This window comes from Eurytemora carolleeae, unplaced genomic scaffold, assembly GCF_000591075.1.
Source record: "Eurytemora carolleeae unplaced genomic scaffold, Eaff_2.0 scaffold1105, whole genome shotgun sequence".
NCBI classification, from domain to species: domain Eukaryota; kingdom Metazoa; phylum Arthropoda; class Copepoda; order Calanoida; family Temoridae; genus Eurytemora; species Eurytemora carolleeae.
The window spans coordinates 1-18,440 of NW_019396995.1; the positions used below are offsets into that span (position 1 = coordinate 1).

General features: G+C 33.7%; 2 protein-coding genes across 2 annotated transcripts; both read right to left on the reverse strand.

Annotated features, from left to right (window-relative positions):
- Positions 1 to 1,827: 1,827 nt before the first annotated feature.
- Positions 1,828 to 11,976, reverse strand: LOC111710891 (uncharacterized). The gene is made up of 8 exons (XM_023485078.1): positions 11,907 to 11,976; positions 11,492 to 11,539; positions 10,103 to 10,197; positions 8,489 to 8,561; positions 8,261 to 8,306; positions 5,254 to 5,318; positions 4,354 to 4,402; positions 1,828 to 1,973 (listed from the first exon to the last, which is right to left on the reverse strand). The coding sequence occupies exons 1-8, from the start codon at positions 11,974 to 11,976 to the stop codon at positions 1,862 to 1,864; spliced, it is 558 nt and encodes a 185-aa protein (XP_023340846.1). The 3' UTR covers positions 1,828 to 1,861.
- Positions 11,977 to 12,841: 865 nt separating this feature from the next.
- On the reverse strand, positions 12,842 to 15,666 carry LOC111710892 (uncharacterized). The gene is made up of 3 exons (XM_023485079.1): positions 14,933 to 15,666; positions 14,733 to 14,856; positions 12,842 to 13,012 (listed from the first exon to the last, which is right to left on the reverse strand). Exons 1-3 carry the CDS (start codon positions 15,664 to 15,666, stop codon positions 12,842 to 12,844), a joined length of 1,029 nt encoding a protein of 342 aa, XP_023340847.1.
- Positions 15,667 to 18,440: the final 2,774 nt, after the last annotated feature.

Genomic DNA, 18,440 nt, shown 5'->3' on the forward strand with positions numbered 1-18,440 from the left:
TTTGGTCTGAGACAGTAATATTATTATTTTCATAGTTGCGTGGCGCTTTTATTTAATTCCATCTAATAAAAGTTTATGGCGAGCATTATAGTGGAATTCAGAAGACATTGAGAAGATATAATCACATTATTAAGAAAAAGGTTAATTTTATTGGTACATTTTTGAGAAGAAAGTACAGCTGGTACAGGATTGAAGTGAGAGAGTTGGTTTGTGGTGTATCTTCAGCTTCTGAGATATTGGAGGTGAGGAAATGGGTGGAGAAGATGCAGGATGCGGATCAGAGACTGTTTGGAACCCGGGTTGTGTCTTTTGATGTGGAGGATGTGAAGGCAACTTACTTCGATACCCTGAGGATGGCCGGGAGAGCGACTATTGATCCCAGGAGTGCGGTTCTAAAGAGGAAGTGCGACCCTGAGATGATGACGGATGCCTCTAAGGATACGTTTAAGCAGATAGATTCCTGGGAAGATTATGTACGGGAATGGAGTGTCATGGACCTGCCTAATATCTCTAGATCTAAAGAGGAACAAGAGGAAGGAGTACGTGCTGGAGAGGATGACAGTGCAGCCAGAACTTCTTGAGTTTCTCTGTGATCTCCCTGTAGCTGCCGGACTTGCTGTTTGGAGAGATGTTCGGGGAGTGGAGGATTTCTACTCGTTGATCTCTGGTGAAGATGTAAGGTTGGAGAGAGGATTTCTGGATCTTACATCTCTAGCTATTTTAGCCGGATATAAGTTCCAGTCAAGAAACATGACAGCAATGGGAGTGCAGGTGATTGGAAGCCTACTGAACAAGAATGTTTCTACAGGGGATGACTGGTGGGGAGAGAGATGGCAGTTGATCCCGGAGTCCCTGAAGTGGTTAAGTGAATCCAAACTCTGAAAGATCTGTGTTGTGTTTTAGGTTTTGCTAGGAGATCAAGTCGCGGGGTGCAGAAGAACTTTTTTGTTTGCTCTTGGCTGGGCGAGTGTTATGCGAGCCATGCTGCGTGTATAAAGTCTGCTTGTCACCCCTGTGTATTTCTGAGTTCTCCCTGAAGATCTGTACGGAATGTATTGTGAAAGAACTAGTTTTAGGAACTGTTTACAGACTGACTACGCAGGCGCAAGATTTCTCGCGGAGTAGTGAATAGTTTATATCAGTATATGTTTATTCGTCTTGCAAGTTTTAACCGTGTCCAGAATTCTGGGATCACTGTGGTAATTATTTTTTATATATACTTATGCTTATCGTTTGATTATAGTATGATTGATATTTATATATGTGTTTGTTGGTTCCTCGCCATAGTTTTTTAATGCCTGAGTGAATTATTTGTTGTATTCATATGATTTATCACTCAAAGCTTTTTCTGTGGGTTTATTAAACTTATTTAGATTGAAGACTCAGAGAAATAAACGTTCGGAACCTTATTATCATCCTTTTGTTATGAAGAGCCTTGAGAGAAGGGAGTCTTACGATCCGGTCCTGAGAAATACCACACGGTACATATATTAGGTCTTTAGGGAAATCACTAAGTAGCGAAACAAGAAGTCATAATTTTAATTTAAGGTGTACAACATTTAAATACAATAAAATAGGGATTAAAAAATCAGAGTTTCTGGCAAAAGCTCAATTCCTCTCTAAAAATTGGTAATGCAGAAGAGTTAGTTATAGCCCAATTGTTCTTTAATACATTTTTATAATCATGCCTCAGAATTTATAGTGAAATCTAATTTTCTAAACGAAAAATTAGCAATGACCAATCTTCATAGAGAAACTGATTATAGAAAACAAAATCTTTCAGAAAAGACTAAAAATTGCAGTGACTAAACAAAAACCATTTGGAAGCAAAGTTTACAACTTTATTAGAACATCAGATAAACTAAATTTTTGTTGGTAAAAATGATTTTACATACCTCGTAGCCATTTGGTTTTTAACCTCACCGTAATCGTATCGATCATCTAGTCCAGCTAGGTAGCTTAAATACACATCACTGCAGAATTATTTTATAATTTTGTCAGCCCCTGTTTTAGACTTGAAGTGAACATTTCCATTGCGTTTCTGCAAGGCCTGGGCATCGTTTCTGGGGAACAATCTTACTTTCACAGGATCAAACAGAATCAGCAAAAATGATGGCATTGTTCCAAAATAAAAACGACCACATAGAATATTTTAACTATCTATAAATTACCAAACGTAGAGGTAGAGATAACAATTATTGATTGAAAATAATGTTCCGGAATCACTAAAGTTTAAATTCGGAAACTCAAATATTTTTGACAAATGTGAAATATGTTATTGCATCCATTTTTGGTAGGGTTTTCAAATGTGTAAGTTTTAGATCTGTATCTCAAAATATAAAAAGTTCGGGACTATTTTTGCTGAAACCCCTTGTTTTAAAATAGGAAACAATCAAAACAGTTAACAATTATTTGCAAAGAACTGTTTTCTGCAGTTTTCCACAAAGAATGGAATGGAACGACACGGAATAGAACAGGGATTGAACAATTAGAAAAAATGGAACGTGGAACAAACGATCTAGCTGTAGTATTAAAATACAAAAGCTATATTTTAATTTGAAACTTTGTTTATTTTTTATTTCAGAGTCAAAATTTAGCATAGTATAATGAAAACAAATGAATTTTAAATTGTGTATTCTAAGCATAACTTTTTCTTACACTATGTCAGGTTTAAGCCATAAACAGAAGTTATGCCCAAAAAACGACCCAAAAACAACTGAAAAAACCCCCAAAAAAGACCGAAAAACGTCCAAAGAAACGACCAAAAAACGACATAAAAACTGATTCAAAAAATAATTGCTACGTCTAATAAAACCAAAGTTTAACAGTTTTGAAATCTTTGAAAAGTTTTTTTTTCTAAAAACAATCCAAAACGGTTAACATTAATTTTAATTTTTAATCCTTTTTTATATTTAGTATCTGTTCAGCAAACACTAAATAAAGGTATGAATGCAAATATAAAATTTTATTTTACTTTTACTATTATCTTGGTTTCAAGCCTATGTGACAAACTTAAAACTGCCATAACTTTTTTAATTTTAGGGCCATAAGCATTCAATTAATTTCCATTGATCATAAATGTCTAAAAGGTTCGAAACTATTTTTATCAAACTATAATGAAAGCTTTATTACAATCAAGATCCTTTTTTGGATATCAGGACACAGTAGTAAATAATAAAAAACCAATATTTGAAATGGCACACTTATTCATAAATAAACATCTAAAGGATTGAATCCAGCCGACTGGGGATGTTAACGTTCTTTGAAAAACGATTGTATGAAAACGACGATGAAAAATCGAAAACGAAAGTTTTTTGAAAGTTTGTTTTTTAAAAACGATCATTTTTATTAAGCTCGTCATTTTTTAAATGATTGTTAATGACGACCCTTCATTAACGATCGTTAACTGTTAGGAAACCCACCTGAAGGGCATCTGTACTTATCATTGAGTAGTTTTAAAGAAAATATTAAGAAGTTTTAGCTCCCCCACAACTGTTTAACTTAATGTAAGACACCATTCTATAAGGTTGCATGTAATTTTTTTTTCAAAAACGATTGTTATTCGTTTCATAAAAGTTCAAAACATGTGGGTCTTTTTTAAAAACTATAATTTTTTTCTGAAAACGAAACGATCATTTTTGAAAACGATCGGAAAACAAAACAAAAAACTATTGTTTTCAAAAACGATTAACAGCCCTAAAGCCGACTATGAAGAACTAACTACCGTAGAAAATGCCACATTCTGAGCCACAAAGCCAACAACTCCCCATTCTGTAACTCCAATGGCTAACCTTAAAATGCAGCAGAACTCGGAAAGGGTAAAAACCTGGGATAAAAACAGGATTCCTTCCATACTGGAGTCCCCCCCTTTATACATAATTCAAATTTGTAACTCCTATTTGTCGCAAAAAAACATTTGGAGTCGATTTCTTAGTGGACAAATGCTGTTTGATCTGTCTTTAAGATAACCAGGCGGAACCAGGATTGGGACTCAAAACTCAAATTAAATTTTAGAATGACATTTCAATGTTTTTTTCTTCAAAATTATCAGAAGCAGGGACAGCTGACAGAAGGAAAACAATGTCTGTATCATCTGTATGGTGCCATGACAAACTCCTGAAAGACAAACTCCTGAAAGACAAACTCCTGAAAGACAAACTCCTGAAAGACAAACTCCGGAAAGACAAACTCATGAAAGACAAACTCTTGACGAGACAAACTCCTGAAAATACAAACTCCTGAAAGACAAACTCCTGAAATTATGAAATTTTTCTCTGAATGAAATATGATAAAATTCATAAATTTAAAATTCAAAATAATAAATTGTTAAAAAAGTATATATAAATAATTTTCCTTATTGCATTGTTCACCATGGTTATGTGATTCTCTACCCCATTCAAAACTGAACAAAATATTTTCTTTAATTATTCTTATAAAACTTAATCATTCATACTTAAATCATGGTTCATTTTATTACGGATATTCTATTAAGTAATCATAAAGTTCTCGGACTTTCTCACAAATATTTCTTGATTTAGAAAAAATCTAAATAAACTTTTTTGACTTTTTTTACTTTGCAAAAAATCTTGTTTTATCTACAGTGGTAGGCAATTATATCAATACAATGAAGACGACTTTCGAACTTAATTAGTTGATTTAAATTAAGCTGTCAAACAGCATGGATACACAAAAACAAAGAAGTCAAGAGAATTTATCACTATAAAAAAGCTTCTCTTCGCTCAGGACAAAATAAATTGAAAAGGCTTGAACCTTCTTGTAAAGAGAAAATATGTCTGTTGAACTTTCTAGCACCAGGAACCAAAATAGTAAACAGTTTTATAAATAGTCATCAAAATTATCTATTTTTTTATAATTTCAATTATTTGCATTAAGCAAATGTTTTCTATAATTTAAGCTTTATATCCTTAATTTACTCATTTAAAAAGCACTTAAAAATGGAAGTAATATCATGTGACAAAAATAATTAATATATTGTAACATTGTACTTTTTGAACTTTTTTTATACCACCCATAGTTTTATGACTGTTAAAGTATGAGTTCTATTTTATTTTTTTTTATTTTTAATGAGCTAAAAATGAACTTCTTGTATCGCAAACACTATTTCCATTTTTTACCTCGCCATTGCAGTGTTCAATGTGTATTGTGCTATTTGCAAAGATTACAAATGTTTTCAACGAAAAACATAATTTAGTTAATCTTCTTTGGTGTTTAAAGTTTACAGTCCCTACTAACCAGCACTTTTGTGTAGGAATACCATGTTCTTATAAACTGCATCTACAGACACTACTTTAACACCCCTAGACAATCAACATGATTTAAACAATTATTTATATTTTACATGTAATTTATAACTTTTTTATACGTTAGTTTCAAGGAATTTTTATTCAAATATTTTCATAGAAAATAGAATATAGTATAATGCACAAGTATGCAGTCTTGGTTTCTCTGTTTGCATGTCTGCAAACACTGTCAACATTTCTTGTTACTAAAATAATCGATTATTTTCAATCAATTTCATTTGAATTTTGTGTTTCACTAAACAATTACTTAGTAAACTTGTTCATTCAGTAAAAATACTACCGTTTTATAAAAAAGTTTGTTAATAAAAATCGTTCGTTCAGTAAGAAACATCCTTTGTTTTAAAAGTTTGTATTTAAAAATCGTTCAGTGAAAAAACAAGAATTTTTCCAGTTTGTTAAAAAAATTATAGATTTTAATTTGTTCGTTTTTAAATAACGTTTTTCATTTCTCTGAACAATCCAAGTCGTTCCTCCAATGTTAATTTTTTTTAATGAATGACACCATAATTTACACAAAATGTTGTTCGTTCTAAACCCATCCCCATCTTTGATAATATCGTCATTTTGAAAACAACGTTTGTTTTGTTTAACATTCCAGTAACTGTCATCTTTACTGGGCAAGGATTTGTGTAAATGACACTAACACACATATTCAAAAATTGTTTTTTTCATAAAAGATTAACACAAAATTGTTCAGTGCTAATTTGAAAGAAAAGCAGTCTTTTCCATTTGTTTAATACCTCCAGATAATTAGACTCTGCACTTGAGTAGATATGGGGCAAAGTAGGGTTGGGCAAAGTTCCTTTGACGGAACGGCCGGGTTTTCGAAAATTAACGAAAGTGTCCGTTAAAAAACAGCAAAAACTGTTAACTTTTAGGACATTGAAACAGATAAGCCATTTATGAAAAAAATGTAACAGCTAAAAACTGTGGTATTTTCACAAACCAAAATTAGCAAAGTAACAAGGTAGCAACTTAAACTAGCAACTTTGATAAGATCACACCTCAAGTTATATAACCTTTATGTAATCAATTATCTTTGCTAATAGATAACATCATACTTTGGGTTATCTCCATCATACGGATCAAACCTTTATACGATTACTTATCTTTGTAACCTGATAACATTGCACTTCGGGCTATCACCATCATACGGATCAAACCTTTATACAATTACTTATCTTTGCAACCTGACAACATTATACTTCGGGTTATCACCATCATACGGGTCAAACCTTTATATGCAACATTTAACACCTAAAGTAATAAATATGCTCTTATTAGATTAATCACATTTATTTACATATATTCAAAAATGTATACATAATCATAATAAGAAGATAATCTGATGACTTAATGATCAGCCATGATCCCTTTACATATTAGGTTTCTTAGCTTGATCTTTGAGCACTCAGTTAATTTACCAAGTCTTACGTGCATGACTGGCATATTATTCAGTCCGTCAATCAGCTCTTTATCTCTTTTATTCCAGGTTTGCTGGCTGACCCGCTCGTGCATGATCCGGAGCAGATCTACCACCTGCTTGAACAACCTGTTACTGATCTCATCTCTACTTGAGTCAAAATGCAGTTTGTATTCCCGCTCCCAAGCCCTCTCTGTGTCCCATACATTAATACGAGGGACTACAGGGGGCTGTTGGGAGCCTGCGCCTCCAGGAGTGGCGCGCCTGAGGTCTTTAACCTCCTTATGAAGATCCTCCAAGTTATTCAGGACGTTTTGCAGCATCTCCAATATATCCTCCAGTACATCACCATCATCCTCGTCCTCTATTACGTCCTCAGCTGCTTCTCCATCCTCTGAAGCTGGGGCAGTAACAATGGGAGCATTCCCACTGACTAGAGGAGCAAGGTCTGTTGGGTCGACTCTATCTTCATCCAGTTCTACTTCCGCAACATAAGCTGGGTTGCGTACTATAACAGCTACTTGATTCATCTTTTTCCAGGTAGCTTGTTCAAGTGGGTTCTCGCTGTATGTCGTACAAGTGCCTGAACGATAGTGGTAGACTGACGTGTATGGTTACGTGTCTACTCTTCTAAGGTTCGGGCTGTACTGACTGCTCTGGCATCTGTTTGTATTCAAGGGACTGTTCACTCTTATCAAGAACAGTCTAGGATACACAAAACGAAAAAAGAACAGATTCTTTTATAAAAAATGTGATTTTTTTTCCACCTCAAATTGCATTTAATTTGTAAAAAAATTAATGTTTTGAAGGTTTTAAATCTTGTGTTTTCAAAATCTGGGATCTCAGAATAAGATAATATAGTTGATTCTATCAGTCTGCAGAGATAAACATCGCTAATAATACAAATACCCTTAATGGCTGCACCGTTAATGATTTCATGAAAAGTTAATGAATACAGTAATACTGTTATTGCCATTGATACCGTAGTAGATCATTAATGGCTGCGCCGTTAACAATTTATTTAACTGCTAACAAATTTCATTTTGGCGCTTCAAGCTGTTAACGATTAATATTGTACAGGACCATTAATGGCTGCACCTTTCATGATTTCTTGAACAGTTTACGACTGGCGTTATTAACAGTTGTTGAAAATTTTCCATTAAAGCCGTTAACAAAATGTATAACGTAAACAAATGGTAATTTAAAAAAAGTAAATGCTGTTAACTAACGGACATGCCATTCTTAAGTTTAAAATTAACGGCTACTTGAAATTTTACTTTTTGACTGCTGAAACTTACCGCTAACAGAACAGCTAGAAAAAGTGCCAAGCCCTAGGGCAAAGTATCAAGGAAATACATTGTTCTATGGAGGGTCTGGGGAAGAGGGGATTACAGGGCCTTGAATAATGCAAAACACCCAATTCAAGTGACACTGTCCAGAAAATGTAAATAATGAGACATTTTTTAACAAAAATTGAAAATTTGTCAAAAAGAATAATGATGCGAATAGTTTTTACCTTTGAGCAGCAGGCAAACTGAAGAAACCTGTGTTTGAACCAACGTCTGAAACAAGTAAAGTCAGATGTTATAAGAAAATAAACATTATTTCATTACGAAAACTATTTTTTTTCAAAACGATTATTTCAATCTTTTTTTCTGAAGATCAATCATTTCGCTTTGAGGCAAAACGGTTTCCAAAATGAACACTCAAAATGGAAAACGATCGTTTTGGGAAAATAACTAACCTAGAAATACAGCTTCAGGATAAGCTTCTAGAATACTCAAAACTAGTTTCACTTCCACAATCTCAGTCGGGATCTAAGCAATGTGTTTATGTAAACAATTTTCATCTTGAATGTACTATTTTCATAGAGAATAGAATATATATTAGAGTGGAATTTAAAGAATCTCTCGGTATGAATTTTTTCAGTCCCTTTCAGCCTGAAAGGTAGTTTAAAGTTTCCAAATCATGTAAATGTTCACAAATTATATGCAGTAGAGTACATTAATACAGTATGTTTCCTAGACTATTCATTTCAATTTCGAATTTTTTAAACTGTTAAATAAACTTTATAAAATGAATTAGGTGAATAAAAACCATCATTTGATTTATATTTAGAACGGAAAATCATCGTTTGTAAAGTGGAAGGCATAGAGTTTTTGTGAAATGATCATTGATGAATTATGAAACCAGCCTATTTCATAATTTGGTTTTCTTTTAACAACAATTTCTATTTATATTGCATAAATATGTGAAGTACACCTGCAGTATGGAAACAGTACAACAAAATGGCCGTTTTACACTTTTTTCTAGTAAATTTCCCTCTAATATATATTCTATATTACAGGAAAAAGCAGCCATTCAGGCAGTGTGCCTCACAAAAGCAATTTTTTCCTCAAACTTTGAATCTTTATTTGACCCAATATATGTGGGACATTAAAAAAATTATTCCATTTTTCTTTTACATTTGTAGCTTTGAGCAGAAATCAGATCTGATGTACAGTAAATCACCGTTTTTGAAAACAAGAAATTGTACTTTAAAAACAAAATTGGTAATTTTCTGATACTAAAAAGATAAGATGACAAACATAGTTTATAATAAGCATCATCCCCTGAGCCTGGTACAAATAATTAAATTCCATATTATGTTATTTTCTTATTTTTTTATTGGTTTTTCAGGGACGAAATAGAATGCAAAATTTTTTTTTCAAAAATGTTTTGCTGTATAAAACATACCAGGGAGCGGAGGGAATGAACAAGTTAGAAATATTTCTAAAAATTGTCTCGTTGATTTTTGATAGTTTTCAAAATATTTAAAGACTCTGCAATACAAAAAAAATCATAACAAAATTAATTGAACCATTTTTATTTAACACACATAAATATACACATCATACTACAAATTGTACAAAATGTGTAGTCGATAACAATTTTGAAAACCAGAAACGGACCCAAAAAATGAGGAAACCGATCAACGAACTGAGAATTTAAAACTTTTTTTGAAAACCGGAAACCGACCCAAAAAAAAAAGAGGAAACGTACCCAAAAAAGAGGAAACGTTTCTTTTTAAAAAAGGGGTTTTTAAGGGGGGGGGCACAATGTCGCCAAGGGGGGGGGACATACATTTTTTTTTTGCACGCTGACGCTCGCTAAATGCCGAAGGTAATGCATTTTTTGTAGAAAAAAGAATGACAATGGTCAGGCAAAGGTTTCATTAGATGACTGGTATGAGACTTTTTTCATATAAATTTATATTCATATATTCAAATAGATCTAATTCACTTTATATTAATTTCATGTAAATTGTAAATCCTCTGTGTAAGGCAAACTGAATTTCTAGTTGAGTGGTTACACTTACAACTCCGTCATAGCAGAGAGTTAAAGGAACTCCAGTTTGTGTCAAGTATTCAGGAAGAGACGTACACCACCCATTAGCCTCAGGTAAATCAATACCTTAAAGAAAAAGTAAATTAAACTGTTCGCGTTATTTCAAGAAAGAAGACAATGTCCGATTCACAACAGTACTTTTAAAATCTTTGCTTGATAAAGTAAAAATTAGATATCAATGTTTGTGTTTCTTTAACCCTGTCTCTGCTGGGGTACTTGAAAACCAGGATATGCTGGGGGGGGGTCAATTTGACTCCCCCTCTAAATCCCATGTTTGATTTCAAAATATGACAAATGATACATCCTTGGAAAGCTCTTGTGCTCTACTTTTAGAATCTGCAAAAAAAATTTGCAAATTTGCAAAAATTAAATTTTTTATCGCAAAATCCAGTTATATTGTAAAAAAGTTTGCAAAAAAAACTTGTCCAAAAAATGAAAAATTATAAATTTTTGAAAAGCCCTTGACCATGCCATTTCAAATATGCAAAAAAATGTTCAAAATTTTAAATAACCTGATTTTTAATCAAGAAAAACTAAAAATGTGCAAATTTCCTTTGACAGGTTGTTTGCAAAATTTTTGGAATTTTTTTTCGCAAAATTTGTGCAATTCGTTTCCTTATGTCAAAAGGCTTTCCAAAAAGCTAAATTTTATCAAAATTTGACAAGTGAAAGTGGGTCAAAACAAAGAATAGTTTGTTACAGGAAAAAGCAGCCATTCAGGCAGTGTGCCTCAGGACTCAGGCAGTTAGTATTAAAGCCCGGTTTTAGGCCTAAAGGGAGGGCTTTGGGTATGTAGGAAAAGTCAGAAAATTACAACAGCCTCAGACCAATATTTTTTGAGTTATGTAAAAAAAAACTACAAGGGGGGTCAAATTCACCCCCCCCCCCAGCAGGAATAGGGTTAAACTGTATATTTTCAATTGCGGGTTCTTGGAGGAAGATTTTTTTATAAGAAGCAATGGAGAAATTATTATATGAATTGAACACTAATCAAGCAGGAAATACGACCATATCATCCACACTTTTATCAAATTAAATTTTCAAGGGTACCATTGTAAATCGGACATTGCCATCTTTGCATGGAGCTTAGAGGGTCACTTAAAACTACGTTGGATTCCTAATAAGTAGTAACAACTATACATTTTAGACCCTTTTCTCAAGAAAAAGAGGAAGTGAGTTGAAAAAATGTTAAATTTTGACAACTTCTTGGTCTGTTTTGGAATATATTCGCTTTTATTAAGAAACCACAAATTAACAATTTGTAAAAAGCTATTTGATAATTTTTCCCGGGTGATAAAAATATTTTCTCAAAAAAAGGGTTTTAAAAATTTTGAAATTACATTTAATTTTCCTTTTTTACCATTAAGTACATTTAAACTGTATCCTGAACTGGATCTCCTTAGTATGCCTAAAAACAAATAATTAAAACTAAGAAATGCGAAGTATGAAGAAGAAATTTCAAATTATAGATAATACCACTGAAGCATTGAAGATTTCATTAAACCCAATTTTAAGTGTTTTAAAAACATTAAAAGGAACCAAAACTATTTTTAATCAATCTACTTTCCTTTTTTGGGATATTTTTTATAATGTTTTTTTTTGTTGTAATTAATGTCTAAAAATTTAGCATCCAAAATCAATTTTAATCTTTTTTGGGAATTTTGTAAAGTTTTGTAATTAATGGTCCTTTTCTGTAATAATTTTACAAAAAAAGAGAATTCAAGATTTAAAAAAATTATACATATCACTTAATGTAATTGTATTTGTTTCTTTTCCTAGAATTATAATTATAATCATCAGCAATAGTCCAGTTAGAATTTTCTGAATTAGAAACTGTTTTCTCATTTTTCTGAAAAATGATGGTTTAAAAGTGATTAAAAACTTCTTAAAAGTTACATTTTTATTTTTAAAATAGATTTTACAAAATAGTCTTTATCAAAGTTTTTAAGATTTTATATTCCGTCTGTATATCTGATTGAAGCAATTATGATTTGTTATAAGTCGACCGTCCTTAGTATACAATAAAAAGAGTATTATACTGATAAGAAATTGAGTTCTGTAACTATGTAAAGTAGGAAGCTTTCTGAAATAAATGTATCATTTACTCTCCGAAAATTTTAAATCAATGGAAATTCAACCCCCCCACTTTAAATAATTTTTTTAAAATTTGGGGTTAAAAGGACAAGCATAGATCATTTTTGGGCCGAGCAATGTATATTTTTTGTGATATATGATAGTGTGTAATTCCTGAGAACCTGGTTTATCTTTAAAAAAGGGGGTGTATAGTTTATAGATTTTTAAAAAGAATTAATTTTCATTATCAATATTTCAATTATATTAAAAAGATATAAACATAAATTATAGAAAACAATTTCTTTCAACCTAAATCCCCCCACCCTCAAAGGAGACGGAGGCTGGGGAAGGGGGGGTTGTCAGGTGATCGAATAAAAAATCTTTAAATTGTTTATAAATGATTCAGCATAAATTTCTGCAAAATTGTGCTAAATATCGCAAATCTTCAATAATCTAGGCTTCTTCTTGTGCTAGAAACCTCTCTAACCAGATTGCCTTAGCTTTACCGGTCTTTTCCTGCCTTTTAATTGCGCCCAGTCCAGTTTAATCTTATTGTTGCAATTTTGCTGCACAAAATAATGGCGAGATATTCCAGTAGAAAAAGGGAGGTTACACACTCCTTAATAAGTTCCCACTCTCAGGAGAAAAATCCAAACAGATTGAGTTCCACAAGCATAGCCTCTCCCATGTTCTCAGCGTCCTTGGATAACTCGTTTAGGTCGAAAACCTTTACCATCAAACTGTTAGATCCATAACTGCAGTTATCTTCCATGCATAGGGAATTGAGAATCCTTTGATGTTTAACATTCTGCAAATTGGGGAAAGAGTTAAATTGCTCCCAATTCTGTAACTTCAATTTTTCTCTGGATGGACCTCGGAGTCTTTATTTGCAGGTCTTCCTGTGCTACAGACACCCAGATTTTCTCGGCTGGGATAATTGCTATTACAAATCCTATGTTCCACGTGCGTAGAAATCACTTGGGAATCAAGGTCAGCAGTGTAAAAAATTTCACTTTCTGCTACTGGTACTGCAACAGTGCAATATTTGAGTTCCACAATTGGTACTATCAAAAGAATATTCGTGGATAATTAACCCTATTCTATGGACAAACAACCCTTTCTGGCGGATAACAGGGTGTGTATAATCCTTGTCACTACCAATCTGCATCCAGGTTGTACTAGGGCTGGGCATGTTCCGACCTTTTTTGAAATTGTTCCGTTCCATTCTAGAACGAGGGCCTTCAGCTAAATCGTTCCGTTCTCATTCCTCTTTATTTATCGTTCCGTTCTCATTCCATTCAGTCCTGTTCCATTCCGTTCTGAGTAGAAGAACGGTCTTCCCGTTCCATTCCGTTCTTGGCATTCTTAGTTGAAGAACGGTTGCATCCCTCTTGTTCTGTTCTTAATCAAGAACGTTTCCATTCCCCGTTCCGTTCTTAGTAATGAACAATTCCAACCAAGACAAAACTTTTATTAACTTAAAAATTACGGTTTTTTTAATAAAAAGTTCCTCACGGCCGTAAATAATACTTTAAATTATATATTTTAAATTTAGGGTTAAAAGAATAAGCTTAGATAATTTCTGGGCTGAGCAATGTATAATTTTGTGAGAGCGGGGGGAGGGGCGTGATCGTCCTTAATATGTAAGATATACAGAAGTCATAAACTTAAGCCTGCTGTGTGTCTGAGTGTTGTCAGTTTAGCAGAGATCGGGTACAAAATATTCCACATTTGCGTCAGATAAAGGTTTCAAGAGTACTGTTATTAATCGAACATTGCCATCTTTGCATGAAGGACAGAGGTTTACTTGAAAATAAGACTGGGCACATTCCAACTTTTTTCAAGTCATTTGTTAACAGTTAATTACAATCATTACAACGTTCGTTATGTAAACGGTATTTTTTGGCGTGCTACAACTTGAAAGGAAAAGAGTTTCAAAACGATTGATTTTATTTAAACTCCCAATTCTATAAAGTAAAAATATCTGACTAATAATATCACATGCTAGTCTCAGCTGATCCGTAAACGCCCCCTTGGATTTCTCTAGAAGTATTTCGGAAGACGACATTCATATCCGCCACAATTTTCTGTTTTTTTAAAGTCATGGTCAGTTAACAATTACAATTCTATTAACGCTGTTAAAAAAGTTCTGAAATTGTTAACGGTGCCTTTTCAATGGGAAAAAAATTGAAATTGAAATTGTTAAAGCCATTATACATGGAAAAAAATTTAAGACTACATTAAAAAATGTCAAAACATTGGATGAGACTTTAAGAACAGTAAAGATTATTTGGCTAAAAACTGCAGTTAAATTTGAAAGTAAAAAATCAGACCTTAAATTTTTTTGTACAGATCTTTTGTTGGTGACCCTGTATTTGACAAATAAAAAGACGATTCGTAGAACCGTCACAATATGTTAAAAACTCTTTTTTGTGCAGGTAGACAAAACAATAAGGCAGATCCCCTAAGATTTGGTCCATCAAACGTTGAAACGTATTTCCAGCATTCCGCAACCCAAAAGGCATCACCAGGAACTCGAACATCCCGAAAGGAGTGATGATGGCGGTCTTCTCGATGTCCTCCTCCGCTACTGGCACTTGGTAATATCCCTTCTGGAGATCTAACTTGGAGAAGATAGTTGAACCACTGACTCTTGAAGAAAAATCTGCGATGTTGGGAAGAGGATAGCGATCAGGCACCGTGGCGGTATTAAGACGGCGGTAATCACCGCAGGGTCTCCATCCTCCGTCCTTCTTCTTGACCATATGTAGTGGAGAAGCCCAGGGTGAAGTAGAACGGCAGATAATGCCTGCCTTTTTCCATGGGGGAGAACTCAGCTTTAGCTATAGCAAGTTTAGCAGGATCCAATCGGCGAGCTTTGGAGAAAACCGGCGGGCCAGGGTTGGTAAGAATGTGATGACGAACCTTGTGACGTGGAGTAGAAGCAGTGAAACCATCGGATTGTAGAACATCAGGAAACTCACTCAGGAGGTCTGAGACGCATTGTGGAGTAGAGAGGAACGCTGCCTGGAAAGATGAGGTTGGAGACGGATCAGAAGTTGGCAGCTCAATCTTACAACCGTTAAAAGAACTGTCAGAGAACACTTTCTTCCTGCTCACGCTCACATTCAGGTCATGATGTCGAAGAAAATCTGCACCAAGGATAGGAACAGATACTGGTGCTAACCGGAACGTCCAGGAACAATTCCATGTTCCGAAACGTAGAGGTATAGTTCTGGACCCGGAGCAAGTTACAGTTGATCCATCAGCTGTGATTAACCGAACGCCAAAAGATTTGTCTGAAGTAGGAGATGGAAAAACAGATATAGAAGCTCCGGTGTCGACCAGGAAACGGCGATTAGAGAGTTCATCATGAAGATAAATGAGAGAAGAACCAGTTGAACCGGCAGGCAGGGAAAATGCATCCTCCTGCCGGTTTCCTAGTTTCCCGACCAGGTACATGGAGCTTGACAACTCAGAGCCTTGGATCCGAACCTAGTGTGATACCAGCAGGTAGACGGGGAAGAGGAACGGCAGAAGGAAGCTGCTGGAGTCTGTGATCAGCGGGAAACTGGACTAGAAACTCTGCGGGAACGCTGGGAGCGACTAAACGCCCCCTTGGATTTCTCTAGAAGTATTTCGGAAGACGACATTCATATCCGCCACAATTTTCTGTTTTTTTAAAGTCATGGTCAGTTAACAATTACAATTCTATTAACGCTGTTAAAAAAGTTCTGAAATTGTTAACGGTGCCTTTTCAATGGGAAAAAAATTGAAATTGAAATTGTTAAAGCCATTATACATGGAAAAAAATTTAAGACTACATTAAAAAATGTCAAAACATTGGATGAGACTTTAAGAACAGTAAAGATTATTTGGCTAAAAACTGCAGTTAAATTTGAAAGTAAAAAATCAGACCTTAAATTTTTTTGTACAGATCTTTTGTTGGTGACCCTGTATTTGACAAATAAAAAGACGATTCGTAGAACCGTCACAATATGTTAAAAACTCTTTTTTGTGCAATTTTAAGCAGAAAAAAAACAAATTAGCTGTAATTTATTTTATAAATTTTCGTTTCTTCTTTTGTTCAACCTCGACATATACACCACTTTTAAACAAGATTTAAAACAACTTTTTATCAATTTTTTAGACAAAGGAAAAAAAGTAGGAGGTAAACTTTTTGTTGAAAAACTCGACTTTTTTAGTCGATTTTATGTTGACTTTTTTTCGTTCTTTGAAGTTGACTTTCTACACCACCATTTTACAATATATATTCATCGTTTATATCTATATTTATTTGGCCCAAACTTGGATGAGAAACTCGATTTTGTTAAAAAAAATTTATTCACGGGCAGCTGTAGTACATTTGAATTTCCGAGCCGGGTCAACCTTTCCGGTTCCAGTTTGTACTATATCGCCCGGACATTGGGTAAATAAAGCAGACACTCAATAGGACTAGCCGGTGCAATAAGGTTGACGCGGTCAGACTTTAGGTTGAATTTACTTTTACTAAAGGGTCCGAGTTCAAGTCTGCGAGTAGTATTACCGGTTCGACTTTTTACTAACTAAATTGTAGGAGTAAACATTAAAACATAAAAGATTTCAATTTTGCGTCCAATTCAATTTAGTTTGACATCACGTAACCAATGCAAGTTTTAAATTTAATTTATCAAAGAATATTATAATTGCATGTATCATGTCATTGTATTAAGATTACTGTAACATTTGAAACAATGTTAGCATTACTCTATAAAACTTTTTCTCAAACACATTTTCTCTATGTGTGCGATTTTTGCAGGAAAATCAGGTTTTATGGCAGAAACTCACATTGCAGAAAACACCAGCCAAACACTTATGGTCTGCCTAGTCATTAAACTATTTCTATTAGACTTTTCTAGATCTAATATTTTTCTAAAAATTGTACTGATTTCAGCTTTGGGTTTTTGTGCAAACACTTCTGAGATGTTTTGGAAGATTTGGAGTAAACAACACTACTGATGATATCAGAGAACAGGTTGCAAATTTACAGAAATATTATCAATTAGAATCATAATACTTGTTTCCTTAAAGGGACTTAGGACGTAGTTCTAAAAGTAGTTAAAAAAGTTGCATGCTATACGTTAAACCTTAGTCAAAAATGTTTAAAGGGAGTGACCGGCTATGTAAGTCAAAGTCAAACTAGAATTCATTTGAGACATATAAAACTTTTTAAAGCTCTGTAAATCCTGAGTTTGATCGCAGATTCGATGTTCAAAACTCCTACTTTGGGGGTGGATACTTCGAATTTGCGCTCAAACTCAGGATTTACAGATCTTTAAAAAGTGTTATATGTCTCAAATGAATCCGAAAGAAGTTTTCCACAACACTGCATACTCAGTTCAACTACCTTGCATAGCCGGTCACTCCCTTTAAGATATTCTTGTTTTTTTTTATCAGAAAATGAAGAAATTAAAATTTTGCTTCCCCTTGTTTACATTGTTTTTTCTGGTGTGGGGTATAATTGTTGTACAGTTTATACGGCATGGACATTTTCAAGTGGGGAGTGGCTTGCAATTATTTTCACTGTGCCTTAAAATTCAAAATTCAAAAACGCAAGAATCCTATCAGACACTAGTTTGACTTTATAAAAGGCAGTATATATATCTCTTAACTTAACTATACTTTGATAATAAAAGGTGTCAATTAGTTTTGTGTACAAAACTAGCAAATCAACTCCCAAACCTTTATTTTATAAAAATTCTTTCTATAGGTTTTCTTTCAAGAACTTGTGGAGCCAGCTAATATTCGATTTACAGGATTAAAATCATTTATTTACACATTATGTACAGAATTGAAATCAATTTACAATTGATTCACAGAATTATGATCAATTATTTTTCTTATTTTTATCTAATTTTCCAGAATTTAATCAATTTTGTAAAGTTTATTACTGGGCTTAAAATCAATTATTTTTATTTCATACTAGCCCATACAACTAAGGTGCCCATTGGGCTGGGCACATTCTGACATTTTTGTAAATCGTTCCGTTCCGTTCTAGAAAAAGGGCCTTCATCTAGATCGTTCTGTTCTCGTTCCTTTTTTACCATAGTTCTGTTCTCGTTACGTTCCATCCGTTCCATTCCGCTCTTAGTCAAAGAATGGTCATCCCATTCCATTCCGTTCTTGGTGTTCTCAGTCAAAGCACGGTTCCATCCCCCTGTTTCGTTCTTAGTCAAATATATAGAAGGGGAGAAGGG

Coding starts and splice junctions, on each gene's coding strand:
- LOC111710891 (XM_023485078.1), bottom strand. CDS start 11,976: ATGAGAAAACAGTTTCTAATTCAGAAAATTCTAACTGGACTATTGCTG. Junction 10,198..11,491: donor CAGTTTAAATGTACTTAATG/GTAAAAAAGGAA, acceptor TTTTTCTTTAAG/GTATTGATTTACCTGAGGCT. Junction 1,974..4,353: donor ATGGTGAACAATGCAATAAG/GAAAATTATTTA, acceptor ATAATTCTGCAG/TGATGTGTATTTAAGCTACC.
- LOC111710892 (XM_023485079.1), bottom strand. CDS start 15,666: ATGTACCTGGTCGGGAAACTAGGAAACCGGCAGGAGGATGCATTTTCC. Junction 14,857..14,932: donor CGGAGGATGGAGACCCTGCG/GTGATTACCGCC, acceptor TTTTTCTTCAAG/AGTCAGTGGTTCAACTATCT. Junction 13,013..14,732: donor TCGGGATGTTCGAGTTCCTG/GTGATGCCTTTT, acceptor CCCAATTTGCAG/AATGTTAAACATCAAAGGAT.